At 40.5% G+C, this 21,051-nt stretch overlaps 2 protein-coding genes across 2 annotated transcripts in view; both read left to right on the top strand.

Moving 5' to 3' along the window:
- Positions 1–10,321, top strand: part of pard6a (par-6 family cell polarity regulator alpha) — a 204,554-nt gene extending 194,233 nt beyond the window's left edge. The window contains exon 6 of the mRNA XM_050072269.1: positions 6,478–10,321. Within this exon, the coding sequence (XP_049928226.1) occupies positions 6,478–6,826 (349 nt within the window). The 3' untranslated portion in view covers positions 6,827–10,321. The remainder of the gene's footprint in view (positions 1–6,477) is intronic.
- Positions 10,322–13,759: 3,438 nt separating this feature from the next.
- Positions 13,760–21,051, top strand: part of LOC126408040 (uncharacterized) — a 17,043-nt gene continuing 9,751 nt past the window's right edge. The window contains exons 1-2 of the mRNA XM_050073395.1: positions 13,760–13,803; positions 13,884–14,183. Coding sequence (XP_049929352.1) covers positions 13,760–13,803; positions 13,884–14,183 — 344 coding nt within the window. The remainder of the gene's footprint in view (positions 13,804–13,883; positions 14,184–21,051) is intronic.

The raw sequence follows: 21,051 nt of genomic DNA, 5'->3' as shown, positions 1-21,051 counted from the left end.
AAAGTAATAATATTACAGTTCTGGCTACTGTGGTACAATATGTTGAAAGTATGTATTAATATCTGGCAGTATACATGTGACAATATATGTCTAACATTTTAATAAACCCTCTTTGGTTCAGGAATTACAAGATAAATGTAAACTTTTTCGGTGTGACACCCCCTGATCAGTCCCGATCAGTGTACAACTTGTGACTTATGGCGCGGTTTTTGTTTGTTTGGCCATAATAGTGGTTTACCACTTTGGTTGCCTTGGTTTATGGAAAAAGAGAAGAACTTTGCAAGCAGTATTTGGTACTTAAATTCAAAATGTGGCAAAATAATGTAGGTTTGGGACATTCGACAAACATATTATACCTTAAACCTGTAAAAATCAATATTTTTATATAAACAATGCAACTAGGGATGCACGATTATATCGGCACGTCATCAGTATCAGCTGACATTGGTTTTAAAATTAAATATCCGAATCAGTCATCATGTCCATGTGACAAACCGATTTTTTTTTTTTCTAATTAATTAACAAAGTAAACAATACAACAATGACACAGCACATGTAACAAAACAACATATCTGAAAGATATACAAGTATGTAGGAAGAATATAAATGACAACAGTTAAAACATATGTTAAAATAAGCATGTGTAACCTTTTCACAGTTGGCTAATACTGTGTAAAAACCACCAGAGCAATGAAGCAGAAAGGATAACTGTGGCATGATTGTAAATGACGATGAAAGGGCCATTACCAAAGATCACATGTCCTTATGATCCACTTACTAACTATGGTGCGAAAGGACCTAGAATATAGAACAAAATGAGGATACTCCTGTGTTGAGATAATATTCACAATCACCATTAAGTAACCAGTCACCCAAATACCACCCACCAACCTGACCAGGTTGGCCGATGCCCCACAATGTGGAAGGATGAGTCCGGCAGCGCTGTGTTGTCCTCTTCTGTTGTAGCGTTATCCACTCTTGAGCCATCGACCAGCGTAAAATCAACTGCTAAGCTAGCTAACGGCTAGTGAGCTACAGTCTACACTTGTTAAAAGCTGCTAAAGTTGCTAGCTAGATGCTTGGGACTAAACCGTCATCACAGTTCTTCCAACATGGCACTTTGTCAAAATGTTCATTCACAGTCAGTGAACAAAAGCCCCACACTCTGTACGCTCCGGTGCTTACAGTCAGTTCTTGTTGGCTCACTATTTAGTACTTTTTCTGTTGGCTGCTCTCCTCCATGTTGTCGTCTCTCCAGGGTTGTCAGGTCTGACCCTTTACTTTGCCCCTATGACAGGCTAACAGCTTAACAAGCAAATTACCACCCTTTCAACTTGAAATCTACTAAGTAAAGTCTATTTTACAAATTTCTTAAACCACCACAAAGTAAAACAACACCCTTATAAAACAAAAGGCTGTGAATTATTATTTTCTTTAGAGCATTTCAAATTTTAAAGTGAAATAATAAATAATAAATCCATATAAATTAGACAATGTATAACAGTACTACACAATGCAAACACAAATACATGGTCTTAAACCAGGGTATTACATAAGTACATAGATGAAAATACATATAAAAATAAAGATAAACCAGGGCACACTGATACAGACGAAGAGGTATATTCAGTTGCAGGATTAGGGGAAGGAAGTTGCATAATTTTCGTAACATATGAATATATCGATATTCGTATCGGTTATCAGCCAAATGAGTTGTTATATATTGACATCTGATATCAGCAAAAAATACAACAGATGATTAAGCGTTATATGAAAGATGTCACTCGTACTGTTGAAACCACAGAAAATGATCTCCAACTCTGCAGTTCCCCTTAGCTCTGCAGAGCTTCTAGCCTCTTTGAGATTCCCAGCTCACAGCTTTACTGTTTTGGTTTAATCCCACTGTTTTCATCAACATGGTCTCCAGTAGCAGCATCAGCTGCTGTTTTCAGTGGAAAACAGCTCTATGACCATTTTACACTGCCTGTTAGGCAGAGAACAGCAGAAAAATACAGTTGAGCCCCTGTCCCACAGGACAAAGAACCCACTAACATCTAGCTTTTGTATTTCACGGGAAAGGTTAGAGTCGGCGTTCACTCCCAGGACAAATGACTTTGCAGTAGTTAATTGGCTTCAGCTCTCATTGGATTCGATCAGCAGTGATGGAAATATGACACCCGGGTAGTCATGCAAATTTTAGCCCTTTGCCGGCACGGTGCAATAACCAGCCACCAGAGAATGCCATTTGTCTCCGTCCAAGCAGCACGTAGTTTGAAAGAGAGACTGGATAAGTAAGAGATATAAAAAATAAGTAACCTCTGTAACATTTTCATTTCATTTTTGGCCTTGATGCTGCTCTCTGCTGTTTACCAACCTGTTTCGTTGACCATCTATGACGTTGAACATGACACATCAGGAAAACAAATAAAAACAGAAAGGAATACTTGTCTGCTGTTGACAATGGAATAGTCTTGCCACCAGACAATCAGAAATCTCCGCCTTCTGATAGTCTGGGGACACTCCTTTCTAAAGTGTGTTTAACACACCGGAGAAAACAGCCGGCAACAAAGCAACGCCTCTTGCATTTTTTAAAAGGACACGTCATCCCGGAAATGTGCGCTGCCCCTTTTCTTGTCCGCAAGGAAACAAACACGCACAGAGCTTGAAAATGGATGCCGAGAGATTTAACTCCGTTTTGTCAAACGTGTGCTCAGGCCACAGGATTGTGGAAATGAAGGACTTACAGCAACTTTGTTTAAAACGTTTAATGCAGTCGGACTATGTTTATGAGCACAAGAGTTCAGTGAGCCACCGAAGGACCGCCCTGCAGATTTACGATTGGTTCTGCAACGTAGGGAGTTTTTTTAAACTCTGAAATTGTATCCGCCCATCTAAACACAAAATCAGGGAGAAAGACATCAGTCTTTAGTTAAGCAAAGCGTCTAAAGACTGACTTGTGAGTCTAACAATGGGAAAGCAGTGAATACCCCCTTTTTTCTTTTAAAAAAGCGATTTTTGCCTTTAAAGCAACACAGTGGAGGATTGCACTTTTTAACCTCACGGGGTGCCCCTACAGATGAAAAACGGTATTGTCTGTTACAACTGTCGCAAAAATCTTTCTTTGACAATCCAACAATACCGGACAACTTCCTGAAGCTGGCCGTGTAATGCACAATCATCATGTCTTCAGAACAGTAGCTTTATAGCATTTTGTACATACATGATTAGGCCGATTGCTTTATTAGGGCCCGAGCAGGAGACCTGCGAGGTCCCTATTGTTTTTCTCCCGATTATTTATTCATTTTTTTTTTTTTTCTTCCGCCCATATGATCGCATTTTTCACTGCCTGAACATACCCCAAAACTCACCAAACTTGGAATATAAGTCACACCTGGCGAAAAATTTTATAATCTATTGTCGTCCTGAATTTCCACCACTAGGTGGCGCTATTATTAAGGAAAGTGCGTTTTGGCTCATAACTCCCATATACTTTGTGGCACATTCAAAAACCTTATATCCACGCGTTCAGTGAATTGTGCTGAATCTTGTGGTATAGGCCACGCCCATTTCCGCCTACCGTTTTTTTCCTCAAATTCGCAAAATGTCGCAAACCTACTTTTTCAAACTCCTCCCAGGCAATTTCACCGATGGGCATGAAACTTTGCACACAGCATCTGTGGACCCGCCTGACAAAAAGTTATTAAAAGAATTTCGATATTCCAAACAATACTGAAGTTATTAAATAGCAACTTCCTGCAGATTTCGTTCGAAACAGGAAGTGCTTTATATCTCCACACTGGTGTATAATGACATGAAACTCAGGTTACCACTTCCCCATGAGCCCCTGAGGCTCTGTGCAAAATTTCAGGTGATGACCACAAGGTGGCGCTCTTTAAATTGAAGTATTTTATATCTCAACATTGGTCAGGCAGATTAACACGAAACATGGTATAATTATTGTCAATGCCCTCCTGAGGATATCTGACGAAGGACTTACCGATCCGCCACTAGGTGGCGCTCTGGTGGCCGTCTAATTTAATATTTGGCACTGTGCCAACACCATAACACTCATGGAAATAAAATTGATAGGGGTGGTATAGACTGGCCCCTGTAACTCACACACCAAAAATGACCAGCAGGTGGCGCTATTTTCAATGCAAAAGCATTTTTGGCTAATAACTCCCACATAATATGTCGCACATTGTTAAACCTTCTATTTACGTGTTCTCTGAATTTCGCTGAATTGTGTGGTGTAAGCCACCCCCACTTTTGCGGTAACTTTCCATTCGCTAAATCGCGACAAATGAAAAACATACTTTTTCGAACTCCTCCTAGGCGATTTGACTGATTTGCACCAAACTTTGCATGTAGCATCTGTCAACCCTTCTGACAAAAAGTTATTAAAAGAATTTTGATCGTCCAAAACATGGCCAAAATATAAAACAACAAATTCCTGCACATTGTTTTCAAAACAGACAGTCTTTCATATCTTGAGCAAATACAGTCCGATTACCACAACACTTTTGCTAATTGTGTTCCATGGCCCGATGAGGGTTTGTGCAAAATTTGGTGCAAATCGGCCAATAGGTGGCACTCTGGTGGCAGTCTAATTAGTGTGAATGGAAGTAAATTGGAAAATCTTCAAATCCTCTTCAAAACTCATCGACTTTCAACCTCTTCTTGTCCCTCATACTTTGAGCTACAGACACCATGTCAACTTTTAAAGAGTCAGAAGACCTTGAACTATTGGGCATGTATTCAGCTTCTACTTTTTGGAAAAATACATACGTGGGTTGGGTGCCTACCTGTATACTGGAAATGTAAGTAAGAGATAAAGTTTATTTTTTTATTTATTACAGCTGTAAGTAAGAGATAAAGTTTATTTTTTTATTTATTACAGCTGACAAGACTTCTAGGTGCACGCCCCCGACGGCAGCATGCCCCGACGCGCGTGGACTGCGAGGGCCCATTCATCGCTGCTTGCAGCTTTAATTTATTTATTATTTTTCAAAACTCAGAAATGAGTTGTTCTCTGCATGTCAGGGCTGACCTCCTCCTCACAGCGCACGTGCACACACACACACACACACACACACACACAAACTCAACAGAGTGAAGTCAGACAACAGCAGAGAGGCCGCGGTGCAGATGAAGGGAATATAAAATAAGATTACTCTAGTTGACAACAACTATGCTTGTTACTGTTAGTAAGTGCGGTAAAACCTCTGCCAGCCAAGCCAATACTTTATCAATATATGTGATCAGCATGTAGAAAGCCATATTTCAATCTGCTCTGTCCACAGTCTCTCATTCACCACTATTATGATTTATGATCACGGACGACACAAGCACATCGCGCTTGCGGTGCTAACAGCAAACTGTTGAAGACAAACTAAAATGAAAGTTTAGTTAGTTTATTTACTTTATTAATCCCCCTGAGGGGAAATTCAATGTTTTCACTCTTGCTTGTCAATTACACACAGGTCTGAAAGACACACACATGCACAAACAGGACCTATACATGCACAAAGTGGAGAGATGTCAGAGTGAGGGGGCTGCCCTTGGTGAGGGTCTGTCTGTAGGCTAACACTTTATCTTAAAATGTACCTGAGGCAGCTGACCTGCAGACAGTGAGTCTCCTAAGTAGAGGGTAACAGCAGTAACAGCGCCAGGTCACCATCGGTCGGCCATTCCTCCTCCTCTTTCAGCTCTTGCCAGCGTGTGAAAGCCGCGCCAATAATAATCCTTGTTCGAGCTTTTGTTTTATCGCTCTCCCGTTTTATTTTCTCTGTCTCCTTGGACAACACCTTCACCCTCTTCCTTTTATTTCTCGCTTCAGCCATGACAACCACATCTAACTTCGTTCACGCTACTCTAAAGAGGGGAGGGGGATATGACGTATGCTGTAAAGCAGCCAAATTTTGTAGTCCTTTTTGTGTCCGGGTTCCTACCTGAACCCTGAAACTGCATAGTGCCAGTGCAAGTGAATCTCAAGCAATGACGGAGGTGTCATCCAACCTATTGAGTTGATGTTCCATCACAAGGATCTTGGATATATGTTTTTTGAGGTCTCAAAATCTCCATTGTGTTGCTTTAATGATAGTACATCTGATTAGAATCGATCGGAATCAAACCTATGTTTTGGCAAAGGCTTGTATGGGGTGCACACTCCACCAGGTGAGGTACAAGTTGCCCCTCAATCTTCTACTTTCAATGGGTTTCCTGTGTTTAAAAACTTGCATCCATGCACCCATTTTGGTAGAAAAAGGGATCTAGATGGTGAACATAGTGGAGCATTTACCAGTTAAACAGTCCAAACCAGAGCTAAAATAGAGTGAATACTGGACATAAGTGTTTCTGACACCTGATGAATAATCATCAGGTGTCAGAAACAAAACAACAGATATTAATAAAAAAATGTAATCCAACAAACTGCTCTGTTAACATTACTTGCCCTATTGTTTGTTGTTACTACAGCAACAGCATTGCCGAGGGCGACAGTGATGAAGATGATGATGATGATGATGATGATGATGATGATGATGATGGTGACCTTATTCTGGAAAATGACTGCCTGACACCCTACGAATCCCACCGGGTAACCAACAGCAACAACACTAACCTCAACAGAGACTCACCTAGCAACAGGCCGCATAACTCCGCTGAAGTCAGGCCCCTCCCACAGAGCGTCTCATTGCCTAATAGCGTTGGCGCATCCCTGAGTGACAGCTCCATGGTGGTGTCCAATCACAATGGAAACCCCACCCACACGTCTAGTAGCAGTCAAGAGAGCATGAGAGAGGATGGCAACATTTTAACACTGTAACCATGACAAAACTGACAGCTACACTGCAAAAGTCAGGAAGATGGACTGTTACAACCAGAATGCTGTAACCATGACAACTCCAGATGGCTTTTCTCCTGAACAGACTCAGTGGCACTTCTTCTTTTAAAGCTTCCTCCTGTTGACTTACTGATAGTTTCTCTTCTTAAAGTGCAGAAAGATTAGGAACAGTGACTGCACTGCATAGAGACAGCACACAATCCACCAGCTTAACAACTCTCGCAACACTTTATATGTCTGCCACATGTGGCTGAGTTATATATACACCTGAATTGTCAAGTTCAAAACAATAATTTGTGGCTACCCAAAGGAAATTATTAACTGATCAACGTAGACTCATAGGGAGCAACAACACTGAGAAATAACTGTTAATGCCCTTGTAAAAGCCATAGATTGTTAGTTTGATGTGTTGTTAAGTCATCCTTATTCCAACATTGTTTGTGAAGTACGACAAAACTACAAACCGACACCAAACACAAACATCAGTTTTAACTGCAGGATGGCTGATGTGTTCATTATAACAAGACAATGAAGGCACAATATAAAGTGAATCCTTAAGGGCGCTATTTTACTAAACAACCATTGCAAGCAGCGCTCCGACAATTTGGTGATTGCCTGACATTGAAATTCTCTTTGCCCACGTCTGTTTCCAGAGCAAAGTCACTCTGCTGTCAATCGAGGGATTTTCACAATTGCACAGCAATAATGGAATTATCTACTAGGCCTACTGCTACTACAAGCTTTTCCACCAGTAGTTGAATTTAAATTGAACTGTGAAATTAAAGTTTATTGTGGGTAAAGCAGAACCGTCAGTAGAATTAAATATGAGTGATTGCTCCAGTATGTGTTGTCCACAGCTGGTTTATACTGCATTAAAAGTTTCTCCTTCAGGTCATTAAATGGTTGCAGACATGTGAAGGCAGCAGGACACAGGTGGTGATAAATCTGCAGCCTCTGTTTTGAGTTCTGTTTAGAGCTCAGTTGTTTTACAGCTATAAGAGCAGTGTGACAGGCGAAGAGTGGATTTTTTATTCACCACATCCTTTGATCAATATTCCACTTCACTCAGCCCATTTGCACTTTATACTGCTGCACATACATGAACCAAAGTATGAGGTGGAGATGCACACACAGATTCAACTGGTTTAAACCACTTTAAAGTGAGATCAAAGGGGTCTATCAAATATGATTACTGTGGATCATCATATATAATGATTCTGATTTTACAAATAATGTCATCAACAGTTATTCATAAAATAGGATGGAGATGAGATGGAAAGGTGAAGGTGAGGTGTAGGTACACAGTGACTATATTTTATGATTTTCACATAATTTAAGAATTAATAAAGTGCAAACATCAGTTCCCTCCCTAGTATAGCAAACTTTAATCATATATACACAAACACGTGGATATGCACACAAACACACTATAAACCATCAGGGAGCAGGGGTCAGAATATTGAAATTCCTGTCATGGTTGAACAATCTCAGTGCAGCGTGAGTGTCTTATCTGACTCATATAAATATGTGTGTGTGTGTGTGTTTATGCATGTGTGAGGCCATGGTGTTGTTGTTGGAGCTCTGGGGGTATTGCCTTACAGTCAGAAATGTTGGCTGACTCAGTCACACACGGCACTCTTTCTTTACAGTCCTCTGTCTCACATCCTACTTTCAACCACACTACAACATTTTTTGACTGACTGTCAAACACAATCAATGTTACACTCAAGTTTACAAAATAATATCAGCTATGTGATGTACAACAGAAGATGGACAATGGTCATAAACCATCTTTGTAAACTTGGCCTTGGGTGATGCCAAGGCCGTGCTTAGGAACAAATTAGCTGATTTAAATGGGTCTGATGGCTATTTCCTCTCGATGGAGAAACAAACGACCAATCAGAGCTCTGTAGGAGGGTTTAAAGATGTATACATCATCGTCCTGTATTTGTAGATATATGAAGCTTTATGAAACATACTGGCAGGAAAATGGCAGCAAAAAGGATGACAAGCATTTAAGAGATGATGATCATCATATTTCTTAGACCAACCTTTAGCTTGTGATGGAGTGAAGCAGTCTGTGAGACATGTTATTTCTGATTAGATGTTTATACAGAAAACCCCTGAGATCTATGAGAGTCATAATATTATCAAAGTATCATCAAGAATAATGCTCAAACCTTACCCTGCGTCCCAAATATCCATGAAAGCACAATGTATGTCATTCAGCAAATTTAAGGTTTGGTTGGGAAGTTTCCTGTGGCAAATGGAATTCTTGATCCCAGTACTGGTCTGTGTGTGCATAGCTCAGCCTGATGTAACTGTCTCCTGCTATGTCAAACGTAGACTGAGATTCGCTGAAAGGAGTTTCTATGAAGGCAAAGGATGTAGCATCTCTAACCAAACTCTGGCTGCTTAATATAATTGAAACGAGGTACTGAGTTTGAAATCAAATCATAAACACTTAGCCAAGTTATATCCACTTGGGTCAATAGGTAATAGACACTGTCTGGTTGAACGTGCTGCTTGTTAAAATGCTATGAGCAAACAGCAAGAGGAACTTAACGGAAAGCATGAGGAGTGCTTGAAAGATTGTCTAAGTCCACTGATGCTGACCTGGATATATTTCGTCAAAGTTTGATGTAAACAGCTACACACACAAACACACACACAAACACAAAACAGTCACTTTTTTTCATTTTAATGTATGTTACTGTAAAATACAAATGTAAATGCAAGATTATAAAACAAGGGAGATTTTCATTACCTGGGAGAAGTTTTTATGTAAGAGAACATTTTATAACGTGTAACATATGTAGAGTATTTTTCTTATTCTTGTACTTTTAAATTGTATATGAGAGGATACAGGAGGTGATGTGAACAGTATGTGTGGTAGGTTGTTGCTGTATGTATCAACATGCACACAATGTGCTGTTTGTGTTGAGCAGATGTGATTAGAACCACCGCGTAATTAAATATGAAGGATGTTGTTTTCAGAGATAGGTTTTTCCAAGTCAAACTTAATTTGTAATAAATGCATGCCAAAATGTTTCATGTTAATAATGAAAATCCTGGAATATTCCCCAAAAGAAGAGTACCATTGCCATGTACGTCTGCACAGTCATTCCAAGGTTCACATGTCAGGTGCTTACCGTGGCTTATAAATTTATTCAACATTGTATGGATCATTTGTCTTTGCTGTTGTATGATTGATATTTTTTGTCCCTACCAACAAGCACAGTGTTTGAAATCTTCGAGACAAGCACTGGTGGTTTTTTAAGGCAAATATTGAGCAACCTTAACAAAATTCAAGTGTACAGAATGCATGAGTGGATTACCAACTGGGCAAAGTGGACCAGACCACCAGCAGCCCCAAAGGCCCCAGCTTCACTGTGTGGCAATGTTGGCAACTGATTAATTATAAATTTGTTTGGTAATGCGCACCACTAATGTACAATATAAACTGAAGTGACCAAGGGGCAAGGGCCATCTTTGTCTGTACTATATCAGTATATATTATGCTTACATGGGATATATTCTTTATTAAAACTTTGTGTATTAAAATGATCTATGATGAGCTCATAGGGAGGGAGGTGGTGGTTGGCTTAATATGGAGCCACATCTCATTTTTTTCCCCAAGGCCCTAACAGGCTAATCCAGCTATGAGTATTATGAGTGTACACCAGCATTAAAGAGACAGTTGACAGTATTGTTACCCAGAGTCAGGAAAAAAGCTTGAAGTATCAGATCCAGGATCCAGGAAGAATAGAGGTAGGGGACCAGCTCCTACTTAGTTCCATTTCAAAAGGGCCATATTTATATATACTCAGTGTGCTGAATAAAAATCTGTAAAAACAAGAAATGATTTGTTCAGGAACTATTAGGAGCTATTTCTTAACCAATCACAGTAATGAGTTGTCAGGTGCCCAATAATTATTTAAGCATATTTGTACTAAAAACCTTAGATATATGATACAGTAATTATGGCATACAGTAGTTTCAGCTTGATTTCCATAATAGTCAAATGTGATGGTTCTGATTTGAAAGAAGCATAATTATAAATTGCAAGTTATTCATATCAACAATGCATTGTGGAAACCTGACCCTGGATTTGCCTTGAATGATCCAGTCACAATTCACCACCTGTTATGAAGTTTCTGTGACTGTATTTCAAAACTTTTGTTTGCTTAAAGTGCCAGACTGTTGTAGCCTGAGTGTCAGACTGAAGCTTCCAGAACCTTCAGTCTGACATGGCTTCCACTGAAGGCGATTTACAAGGGGGAGGGAATTTGATTTTTTCCCTAACCAATCAGTAGAGATCAACGACTCACCCAGAATCTGACGTCATTAGTATCCATGCCTCGGGGGTGCCGAAAACAAGCGAGCATTGCCCGTTTAAAATGTCTCCGTCGTCGTGCACGCCCAGCTGCATCGCCGTTAAATCCAGTTTAGCAGCTTCCTTAATTTGGTCCTCCATTAACGCGAGTAGTGGCGAAATACCTCAGTAGCATCATTAATGTGGTCTGTAGGATCTGTAGCAGTCGCCATTGTTACTATCCTCACCAGTTACCTGTACAGCTTGACATCAGCGTATCCTCACCAGTTACCTGTACAGCTTGACATCAGCGTGGCACTGATTGGCTAATCGCTAGACCCCCGGCGTTCATTGGTTCATCCATCGTTTGGACGAGATAAATCGCAAATTCACTGAAGTATGCCAGACCAGAGATGCAAGCCTACTCAGTTGAGTGGGCGGGGTCTATGGTCTGGAACCAGGCTAAAACTGTTGTGTTAAGTTTGATTTATGGTACAGACACATTATACATGTAACCTATTTGCCACATGGCTGTATGCAAAATGTGATTTGGACTGTGGCCTCTGACACAGATGCAATTCAAATTAGAAAATATGATTTAAGTAAAATGGAACAGTAATAAAGACATGTCAGTGTTTTGCATAAGGCAAGGTCATCACTGTGACTTGAGGGTAAAAGCTCTCCCTGAGCCATTCAGTGTTGCCTGGTGTAACCAGTACCTTTTTCCTGATCCCAGCAGGGTGAAAAGGCAGTAATCAGGGTGGTGGGGATCTGTAATAATTCTCCTGGCCTTATATTTGCAGCGTCTGGTATAAACATCTTTTGTGCAGGATAGAGCAGCCCTGTAGTGTGTTCAGCTGAACAAACCATCATTTTTGGAGTGCCCTGCAGTCTGGACTTAAGTGTTCAGTTACTACTGAGCCCCAGAAATGTGCGTTGTCTGGTTTAAACACTCCAAAAATGTATGGTTTGGTCAGAACTTGTAAAATGCTAGCCTCCAAGCTACTACTTACATTATGTAGACCCTAAATCAGACAGCTATATAGTTTTTGGTAGTTGTATTTATTTCCATTTAAGCTAGGCTTAAGGATAGACCTATGTCTGTACTGGACAAGACTCATCTGACTCTGGACAACACAAGCAAACTCAAAATATCAGACTGTTCCTTTAATTAAAGATCATAAAATACCCTGCACTTAACTGTGAGGATCGGTGTGTTACTAGCTTATGTTATGAAGTACATGTACCGAAATAGCCTTTCTTTGGATGCAAAATGGCATGTGTGGAAGAAGGATTCAAGTATGGAGCTCAAGTATATATGACATCCCCTCTCTAAACTACACTGCTGATGTCTGACTCAACAGAAAACAGCTAGTCTGTCGTTGTGGTGATCATGTTGCCAAACCCATCAATGTCATACCACTGTTAAAGGTAGGGTCTGGAGGATTTTCCAGTTGCTGTTTGTAAACACACATTCAAATTCGGCCCCTCCTATCAGGCTCAAGTCTCCCGGGTGTACGGAGCCCGGAGGTACGGAAGAAGGCTTCACAGAAGAGGTTCAGGCAAGGCTCACGCTGGTGCACGTTTGGACACGCTCGGGCATGGCACCTGCGCTCTCTCATTGGCTGGGGAAATCTCCGCCCAGAAGCGGTCCGAGCTCACAAAAACATCAAAATACAGTTAAAGGGCAGGAGCTCCGCAAACAGAGTCACCACCACACAGGTGATGATTAAGCAGGATTTCATTTGTATATGTCTATATTTTGTTTTGTTTGAAAATCCTCCAGATCCTACCTTTAAACTGTGTCTGGCTTGTTTACATGATGAAACTGTGTCTGGCTTGTTTACATGATGATGATGATGATGATGATGATGATGATGGATGGTTGTGTGGATAAGCAAAAAAATGAGCATGTCCTCCCCTGATCATACAAGCTTTTTAGAAAACAAAGGAAGTGCCTTTCTGAGTAAGAATACTTGGGTATCATAGGATGTTCTGTGTGATGTTCAGTACATGGTTAAAGCACCTCTGTGCAGAGGCTTATTGTAGAGAATGGAGGGCAGCAGGACTGTTAGAGGTTAGATGTTTGATGTGTACCCTGCACTGAACTCATAGCTGGTTTCCACAGGAGTCTGTAACTAAACTGTGTCATTTGGAGATCAAATTTGATGATAGAAAAAAATAAAGTATTATTGAAAAACAACTTTCTGTTTTCATTTAACTTATGTAAAGTCCTTTTTGTGTCTTTACTTTTTTCTTTTCTTCTTTCTTTTATCAGGTCCCATGACTAGCAACATGGCGGCGACTGGCAGGTCGTGTGTAACAGGAGCTCTCCTTGCGCTTTTAACTTTTAGACACGGGTCCGTTCGTAAAGATTAAGGAAGCTCCCTGCAATTTTGCAGTGCACCGAGACATGATTAAGCATTTTGGATACGGTAAACACGCTCTAATGGTAGCGTTTGTTTCCGCTGCCGGCCATCACCACCGTGTGCGAAGCAGTGAAGCCCGAGGCAAACGCCAAAATGATAATCTGATCATCATCACACTCTTCCTGTTGCTATCTGGAGACGTGCACCAGCGCCCTGGACCGAACACACGAAATGCCAGAAATGAAGACGCAAAATGCAACGATCCTGTCTCTCAGGTATGTGGTAATTACAGTGAAAGCACAGTGACTTAATTACTCCACCAACCTAATTTGCTGTCTCGTGTCTGCCGTCCGAGTGGAGTGGAGGGGCTACTGGAGGCGCATCAACCGGGAGATGGCTCAGTCTGTGTGGGAGAGTGGAGGCCCGGGGCTCTGAGGGCTGTGGATACGGGCGAGGGATACGTCGTGGATCGGGGCCGACCAGCTGTGGGCATGCGGAGCGACGGGGAGACTACAGTACCTCTGAGGGCTGTGGATGCGGGCGATGGATGCGCCGTAGACCGGGGCCAACCAGCTATGGCCGTGCGCAGCGACGGGGAGACTACGGTAGCCATGGAGAAACAGTACTTTTCCCCTCAGTGTGTTTACACCGGCGCGTACTGTCCAGGTAACACGGAAGTTGAATGTTGCGTTCAAAATCGTAGCAAAAGTCTGTTCAGGAAAACCCAATGTGATAAAATTAACAGTTTCCGGTTTTCAAAAAACATCGCAAGTTAAACTTCTCCAGAACTGTCAATCACTCTTTAATGATTTGGGATCCACTACACAAACCCAAAGGTGTCTTTGGAGGACATATTAACATTCGTAGCCTCACCCCTAAGGCTGACCAAGTTCATCATCTCCTTCACAACTCTAATTTAGATTTTCTTTGCCTGATGGAATCATGGTTGCATAGTAACTCTCCATCTGCAGTGTTCAATATCCCTGGCTACAAAATCTTTAGACAGGACAGATCTATTGGCAGATGGGATGGGGTCCTGACATACATTAAAGAACACTTTAACTGTAATCAAATATGCTATCCATTTAGTATTGATATAGAAAGTCTTGGACTGAACATAATGCTCTCTCCTGAAATGTCTTTTAAACTAATTGTTTTATATTGTCCAGCAATGACTTCTACGCCACACTTAAAAAACTGCTTAAAGTATTTGACCCCAAAACAGAGGTTATATTACTTGGTGACCTGAATTGTAACTGGCTGGACAAGACAAACAGGAGAGCTCTCAAACAGATTACAGATAGTTTGGATTTTGCACAACTGACTGTAGGACCGACTAGAATAACTACCTCCTCCAAAACGCAAATTGATTTAATATTTAGTAACAAGCCTGAGAGAGTCGTTAAAACATATAATCTACTTACGGGACTATCTGACCATAATTTAATATTAATGTCCAGAAAACTCACAAAAAAGCGCTTTAATGGCCCTAACAAATCCAAAGAACTCATGAAAAAAAATCTGAAAAATGAACTAGTAAATTTTGAAAGAGCAGTGCAACAGACTGATTGCAGTCTGCTTCCACGTTACTCCCAGTTAGCATATTTTCCCAAACTGTTTTCAATGGAACTACAAAATCTGGTTGAGGAGTTCAGTAGAAAAGTGAAGAGCAGAGAAAGACAAACAATACACTTCCCCGGTTCAATGACAACATATTCAATTTAATGAAGAAAAGAGATGGTGAACTAAAAAGAGCTTTGGAGACTAATTCAATTAGTGATAGGTACCGTTTCACCTCATTGCGTAACAAAGTTACAAAAACGATCAGAAAAGCCAAAGCTAACTTCTTCATAACAATTATTGATAAGACAAAAGGCAACACTAAACTGATTTGGGAACAAATTAAAAACTTAATGGGAATCAATCACAGGCCTAAAAAAGAGTTGGTGCTGGAACAGAATGGCCAGCTGGTGCAAGACCCAGTGCAAGTTGCAACAGCATTTAACAAATACTTCGTTCTTCGTTCTACGTACTTCGTTCGTAATTAGTTCTGTGGATGCGATTGCACAAAGCTTTCCTCTACCTACAGTCAATATTGCTGAAGTTGATGAAAGTAAAACATCTTTAAGCATTCTACCCATCTCTGAATCGAAAACCTCTGCTATTATTGACTCCCTTAAATCCTCAACAGCGAAGGATGTTTACGGTATGGATTCCACAATGCTCAAGTCTCTGAAAGATTCCCTGGTACGTCCAATCACACAAATTGTTAACTTATCGGTGCTACAGGGACATTTCCCAAATGCCTGGAAAACTGCAATTGTGTCTCCCATCTTCAAGTCAGATGATCCTCAGAACATTAGTAACTACCGCCCCATCAGTATCTTACCTGTGGCATCTAAGGTTGCCGAGAAATGGGTATCAGAGCAGCTTGTTTCATTTCTGAAGAACAGTCCATTCAATTTGCACCCTATGCAATTTGGCTTTAGGGCTAATTATTCCACCGAAACAGCCAACTGCCTTTTTATAGAAAAGGTCAGAGAAAGGGTTGACAAAGGAGGTACTGTTGGTGCAGTGTTCTTAGACCTGCGTAAAGCCTTTGACACTGTGAATCACAAGGTCCTTCTAGCTAAACTATCCACCTTTAATTTCTCCCCATTAGCAATCAGCTGGATTGAAACGTATTTAACTGGAAGACATCAACATGTTATCATTAGCAACCAACTATCTCCAGCTCTTGACTTGTGTACTGGAGTACCACAAGGGTCAATACTTGGACCGCTCCTGTTCTCACTCTATATCAATGATCTACCATCATTATGTCCAGAAGTGGAGACACAGTTATACGCAGATGATACAGTGATCTTTGTGCATGCCAAGACAAAGAAAATGGCTGCTGATAAACTAAACTCCGCCCTGCAGCGTATCACCAACTGGCTCAACTGTTCCTCCCTCCAACTAAACGTTAAAAAAAACAGTGGAAATTTTTTTTTTTACAAAAAGACGATGTAACATTATGCCAGAAGTTAAAATCTCAGGCCAAAACATCACCATTGTGCCAGAAGTCAAATGCCTGGGAATCATTTTTGATTCCAATTTGACTTTTAAAGCACATATTAAAATATTAAAAAAGTGTCCAAAAGAGTGAAGTTTAGCTTAGCTAATTTCAGATACATACGGAGCACAATGACTCTACATGCTGCCATGCTATATGTGAATGCTATGATCATGCCACATTTAACATATTGTCTCACAAGCTGGGGACAAACAAACAGTTCGACATTGAAACCACTGGTCACTCTCTATAAGCAAACTGTTAAAGTACTGGATAAGAGACCGAACAGCTCCCACCATTGTCCGATTCTGAAAAAACATAAACTTCCGAGTTGGAAAGATGTAATAAAATACAGGAACATCTGCCTTGTCCACAAAATTTTGCATAATACAGCTCCTCAACTCACTCATAACTCAATGTAACAGTAACAGTCAAACTACCAGAAGCATTACACGTGGCGACCTGTTAGTCCCTTTCAGGAAAAGTACATTTGGTCAACTATCCTTCTCAGTTAGAGCCACTCAGAATTGGAACTCTCTACCCACCCAAATCAAAGACATACATACATAGTCCACCTTCACTGCACACTTAAAAACCTGGTTCGCTGACAACTACACCTGCACACACTAGACTGGATTGGATATGACGTGTTGCATGTAACATGATCATAGTGATAGATGTTGCCCGTCAGTTTTTGTGATTATATGTGCTGCTTCTGTGTTGTGAACATGTGATGAGCTGCATGTGATTATATGTGCTGCTTCTGAGTTGTGAACATTGTGATGTGCTGCATGTGATTATATGTGCTGCTTCTGTGTTGTGAACGTGTGATGTGCTGCTTCTGTGTTGTGAACGTGTGATGTGCTGCATGTGATTATGTGTGCTGCTTCTGAGTTGTGAACATCGTGATGTGCTGCATGTGATTATATGTGCTGCTTCTGTGTTGTGAACGTTGTGATGTGCTGCATGTGATTATATGTGCTGCTTCTGTGTTGTGAACATCGTGATGTGCTGCATGTGATTATATGTGCTGCTTCCGTGTTGTGAACATGTGATGTGCTGCATGTGATTATATGTGCTGCTTCTGAGTTGTGAACATCGTGATGTGCTGCAAGTGATTATATGTGCTGCTTCTGTGTTGTGAACGTTGTGATGTGCTGCATGTGACTGTATGTGCTGTTGATGTTGCTGGGAATGCTCTGGTACATGTATGGTTGGGCATGCTGCCTGCGTATGTACATGTGATTTTATGTACCACCGATGTGTTGTGTTTTAGTCAGTGCATTGATGCTGCTTTTTCAGCCCTGCATGTTCTGCACTGCTTCTGTATTGTATTTTAGTATTGATGTTATAACTGTATTGTATTTGTATTTTAGGTTTTAGGTTGCCTATCATCATCTGGCCAGGGACTACAGCTGGAAATTAGCCACCTCGGCTAAAGCTGCCCTATTTACTGTTTTTTTTTTTTTGCTACAGTCAATTAATGGGGATTGTCCACGAAACTATAAATAAATAAATAATATAAATAAATAAACTAAACTAAAATTAAATGTCTTTGTTGCCAGGTTTCTTTCTTTTCTTTCTTTTTCCTCTCATTTCTATCCTTCCTTCCATCTGTCACTTCTCACTTCTGTTTCCTGCATCAGTCCTTCCGATTATTTATAAACTTCACTTTAATTCCATTGTTTTTTTTTCCTCTTTCCATTTGACGAGTTCCATTTCTTTCCTGCAATTATTCTATTTTTTCCCTTTTCTCTTATTCCTGTCTTTATTTTTCCTTTAATTTCTCACTTCTTTTTTCCCCTCCCTCCATGGATAAGTCCCCTTTTTCCTTTTTCTTCATCCCCCCTCTGTCTATTATTTCTTTTATTTCATTCCTTTAGACCAGACTCATTTCTTTACCGCCATCCTGATTGCTGATCATGAATGCTGATTAAGCATTCACACTATTGTGATACAAATCTTTGTTCTTCTAATTTCAACATTCTTCCGTACAGTTTTTAATAATTGCATACTTTAACCTTCAGAAACCATTCAATTATTAAAATGTTCAGCTCTTTGAGGACATCTGCTCTGTGTTCTCTTGTTTCTACCATTTATACTTTTTTGAAATATTGAGGTTTTTTTCAACCTTTTTTATGTAATGTCAAACAATGGAGAGCAGTCAAATCTTCCTAAACCTCCTCCACTTAGAAATGCTACTGCTTCCACACGCTTTCAGTGAGAGACTTTATTTAAACTTTAAATGGGTCACAAGACTTTGAACTAGTGCTGTCAACAGAGAAGGTTTTGCAATCAAAAAAAAAAGATTTGAGAGCAAAAGTATCAATATTGCAATCAAAAAATGTTTTATTGCAAGTAAAAAGTGATTGATTAAGAAATGCAAATCCAAAAGTTTCATTTGCAAATCCTAAAGTTTTGTTTGCAAGTCATTTTTTTTCGTTTGCAAGTCAAAAAGTTTTGTGATTAAAAAGTTGAACCTGGTGGGCAGGGCCTAAACTGAAAGCTGTAAGACACGTCTCCATTGGCCAGTCTCAATCGGAATGACAGCTTGCAAAGCATTTTTTTTTTTTTCTTCTCTCTTTTGGCGGATTGCAAACAATTTAAAGGTGCATACCGCCACCTACTGTACAAGAGTGTGCAACATCATGTCATTTAGCCTGTTTCTTAAATTCTACTCATCAGCCTAGTACGCTTGCAAAGCCACATGGGAGTTCTGTAATTCAAGGGGAATTCAGTGCGGGAGCTGTGGCGAAAATCATTTCTGAAACCGAAGTTTTTCGGTTCGTCCGACCAGTGGACGAAAATTCGTCCACACGAGTGGTGTGATTAAAAAAAAATATGATGCACATGCCAAAGCAGTAGGTGGTGATGTAACTTCTAACGGAAAGGCCATTTTAACCAATCAGAAGTCAGAGTCAATACCAGAATAGGGAAGTGCAGAAAATAAAAACAACCCGATCCACAAAAGTAGCGCTACCTAATTCAACATCAGGGGCGCCTGAACGACCAACTACACTACCACGAAAGCAGCGACGGGCCTGCCAACAGAGGTCTGACCCGGCTGGATCCAGAATCTCCGTTGGCAGGCCCGTCGCTGCTTTTGTGGTAGTGTAGTTGGGGTAGTTAGCAACAGGAGCAGCCTCCTTTGTTGGTCGTTGGGTCGAGCAGCTGGATATGCCATCCAAAGAGAGCAGATAGCATGCTCACAAAGAAAGTTAGTGTGACATATAGGGTATTTATGTGCATCTGCCCACTCAATTCTGACATTATTTTATGCATATGATATCGATTTTGTATCTTTACAGACACTGATTTGAGTAAAGGCACGAGAGCAAATCTGGGTATACAAACGGTTGGTTTGCGCTGCGTTCTTCATTTGGCAGTTACACCTAGAGTAAAGCTACTGAAGACCAGCAAAATCACTGTTTGTTTTCATTTATTCTTTCAGGTGGGTAAATGTCACCTAAGCACCTTCAGATTTTATCAGTATTGTACCCTTAATAGATAATTTGATTATATAGTTTGTATTGTGCTTCATGATATTGTTTGAGGGAACTGTAACATAAGGTAACTGCATACGAGTGGATGCAACCATCACTCATGCTAGCGTAGTTCCTCAGGGATTTAAGCTGTTATTACTTTAATTTTGACAATCTAACCTGTGACAACACATTAGCTAAGGTTTTAAGGACTGTAACTGTTGGTAGCTGTTGTTGATTTTGTTTAAATAAGTTGAATTATAATTTTATGGGTTACTGTTTGTCGGACGATTGAGCTAAGCTAACTGACGGTAATGTCAGCCACTTGTTGTCATAGCAACAGTAAACATTCACATACGGGCCAAGTGCAGAGTGCAGAATCAAGCTTCATTGCAAATATAGTTAAGATACATTGTATTCAACACAGGATGTGGGATTTTAGTAGTAAGTAAACTTTTAGAAAAGGGCTATTTACAGTCGCTTTGACGTCAAACAGTGGAGACAGGTAATAAAATACTGCGGTTATCCTATCAACACGCAACCGCTGGCACCGGAGTCTTCCAAAAACTTCACCCTGGACTCCCGTTTCAAAGAAACGCGTTTTTTGGGGCCCAAAAGTGCAGTTGCGTTTGACCTAACAGCCAAATCGCATAGAATAATCCACGGTTTCAGATACACGTGTCCGAGTGGACTAGGCCTAATAATAGCAAGAATGTTTTATTTGAACTGGTTCATGTGGATTGCTTTTGTTTAGCCAGGGCAAAACTATTCGACGGCATAACAGTCAGTACCGTTGATGCCCTGGGGTGTAGTAGTAGGGTTGCCACCTTGGATTTGTGAAAAAAAGGGACACTCGACCAAATGTTTGAGGTGGAGGGCTCGGCCATTATTACCAGTTCAGACTGACCAATGAACATGAAATTCGGACATAGGAGACCAGATTTGCCATCATTCCATGTCCTACTATGTGCCTGTATTTTTACATA

The sequence above is a fragment of the Epinephelus moara genome, chromosome 20 (genome assembly GCF_006386435.1).
Source record: "Epinephelus moara isolate mb chromosome 20, YSFRI_EMoa_1.0, whole genome shotgun sequence".
In the NCBI taxonomy this organism is placed as follows: Eukaryota; Metazoa; Chordata; class Actinopteri; order Perciformes; family Serranidae; genus Epinephelus; species Epinephelus moara.
The sequence above is the reverse complement of the archived record's forward strand: the minus strand, read 5'-3'. Positions and strand labels throughout refer to the sequence as shown.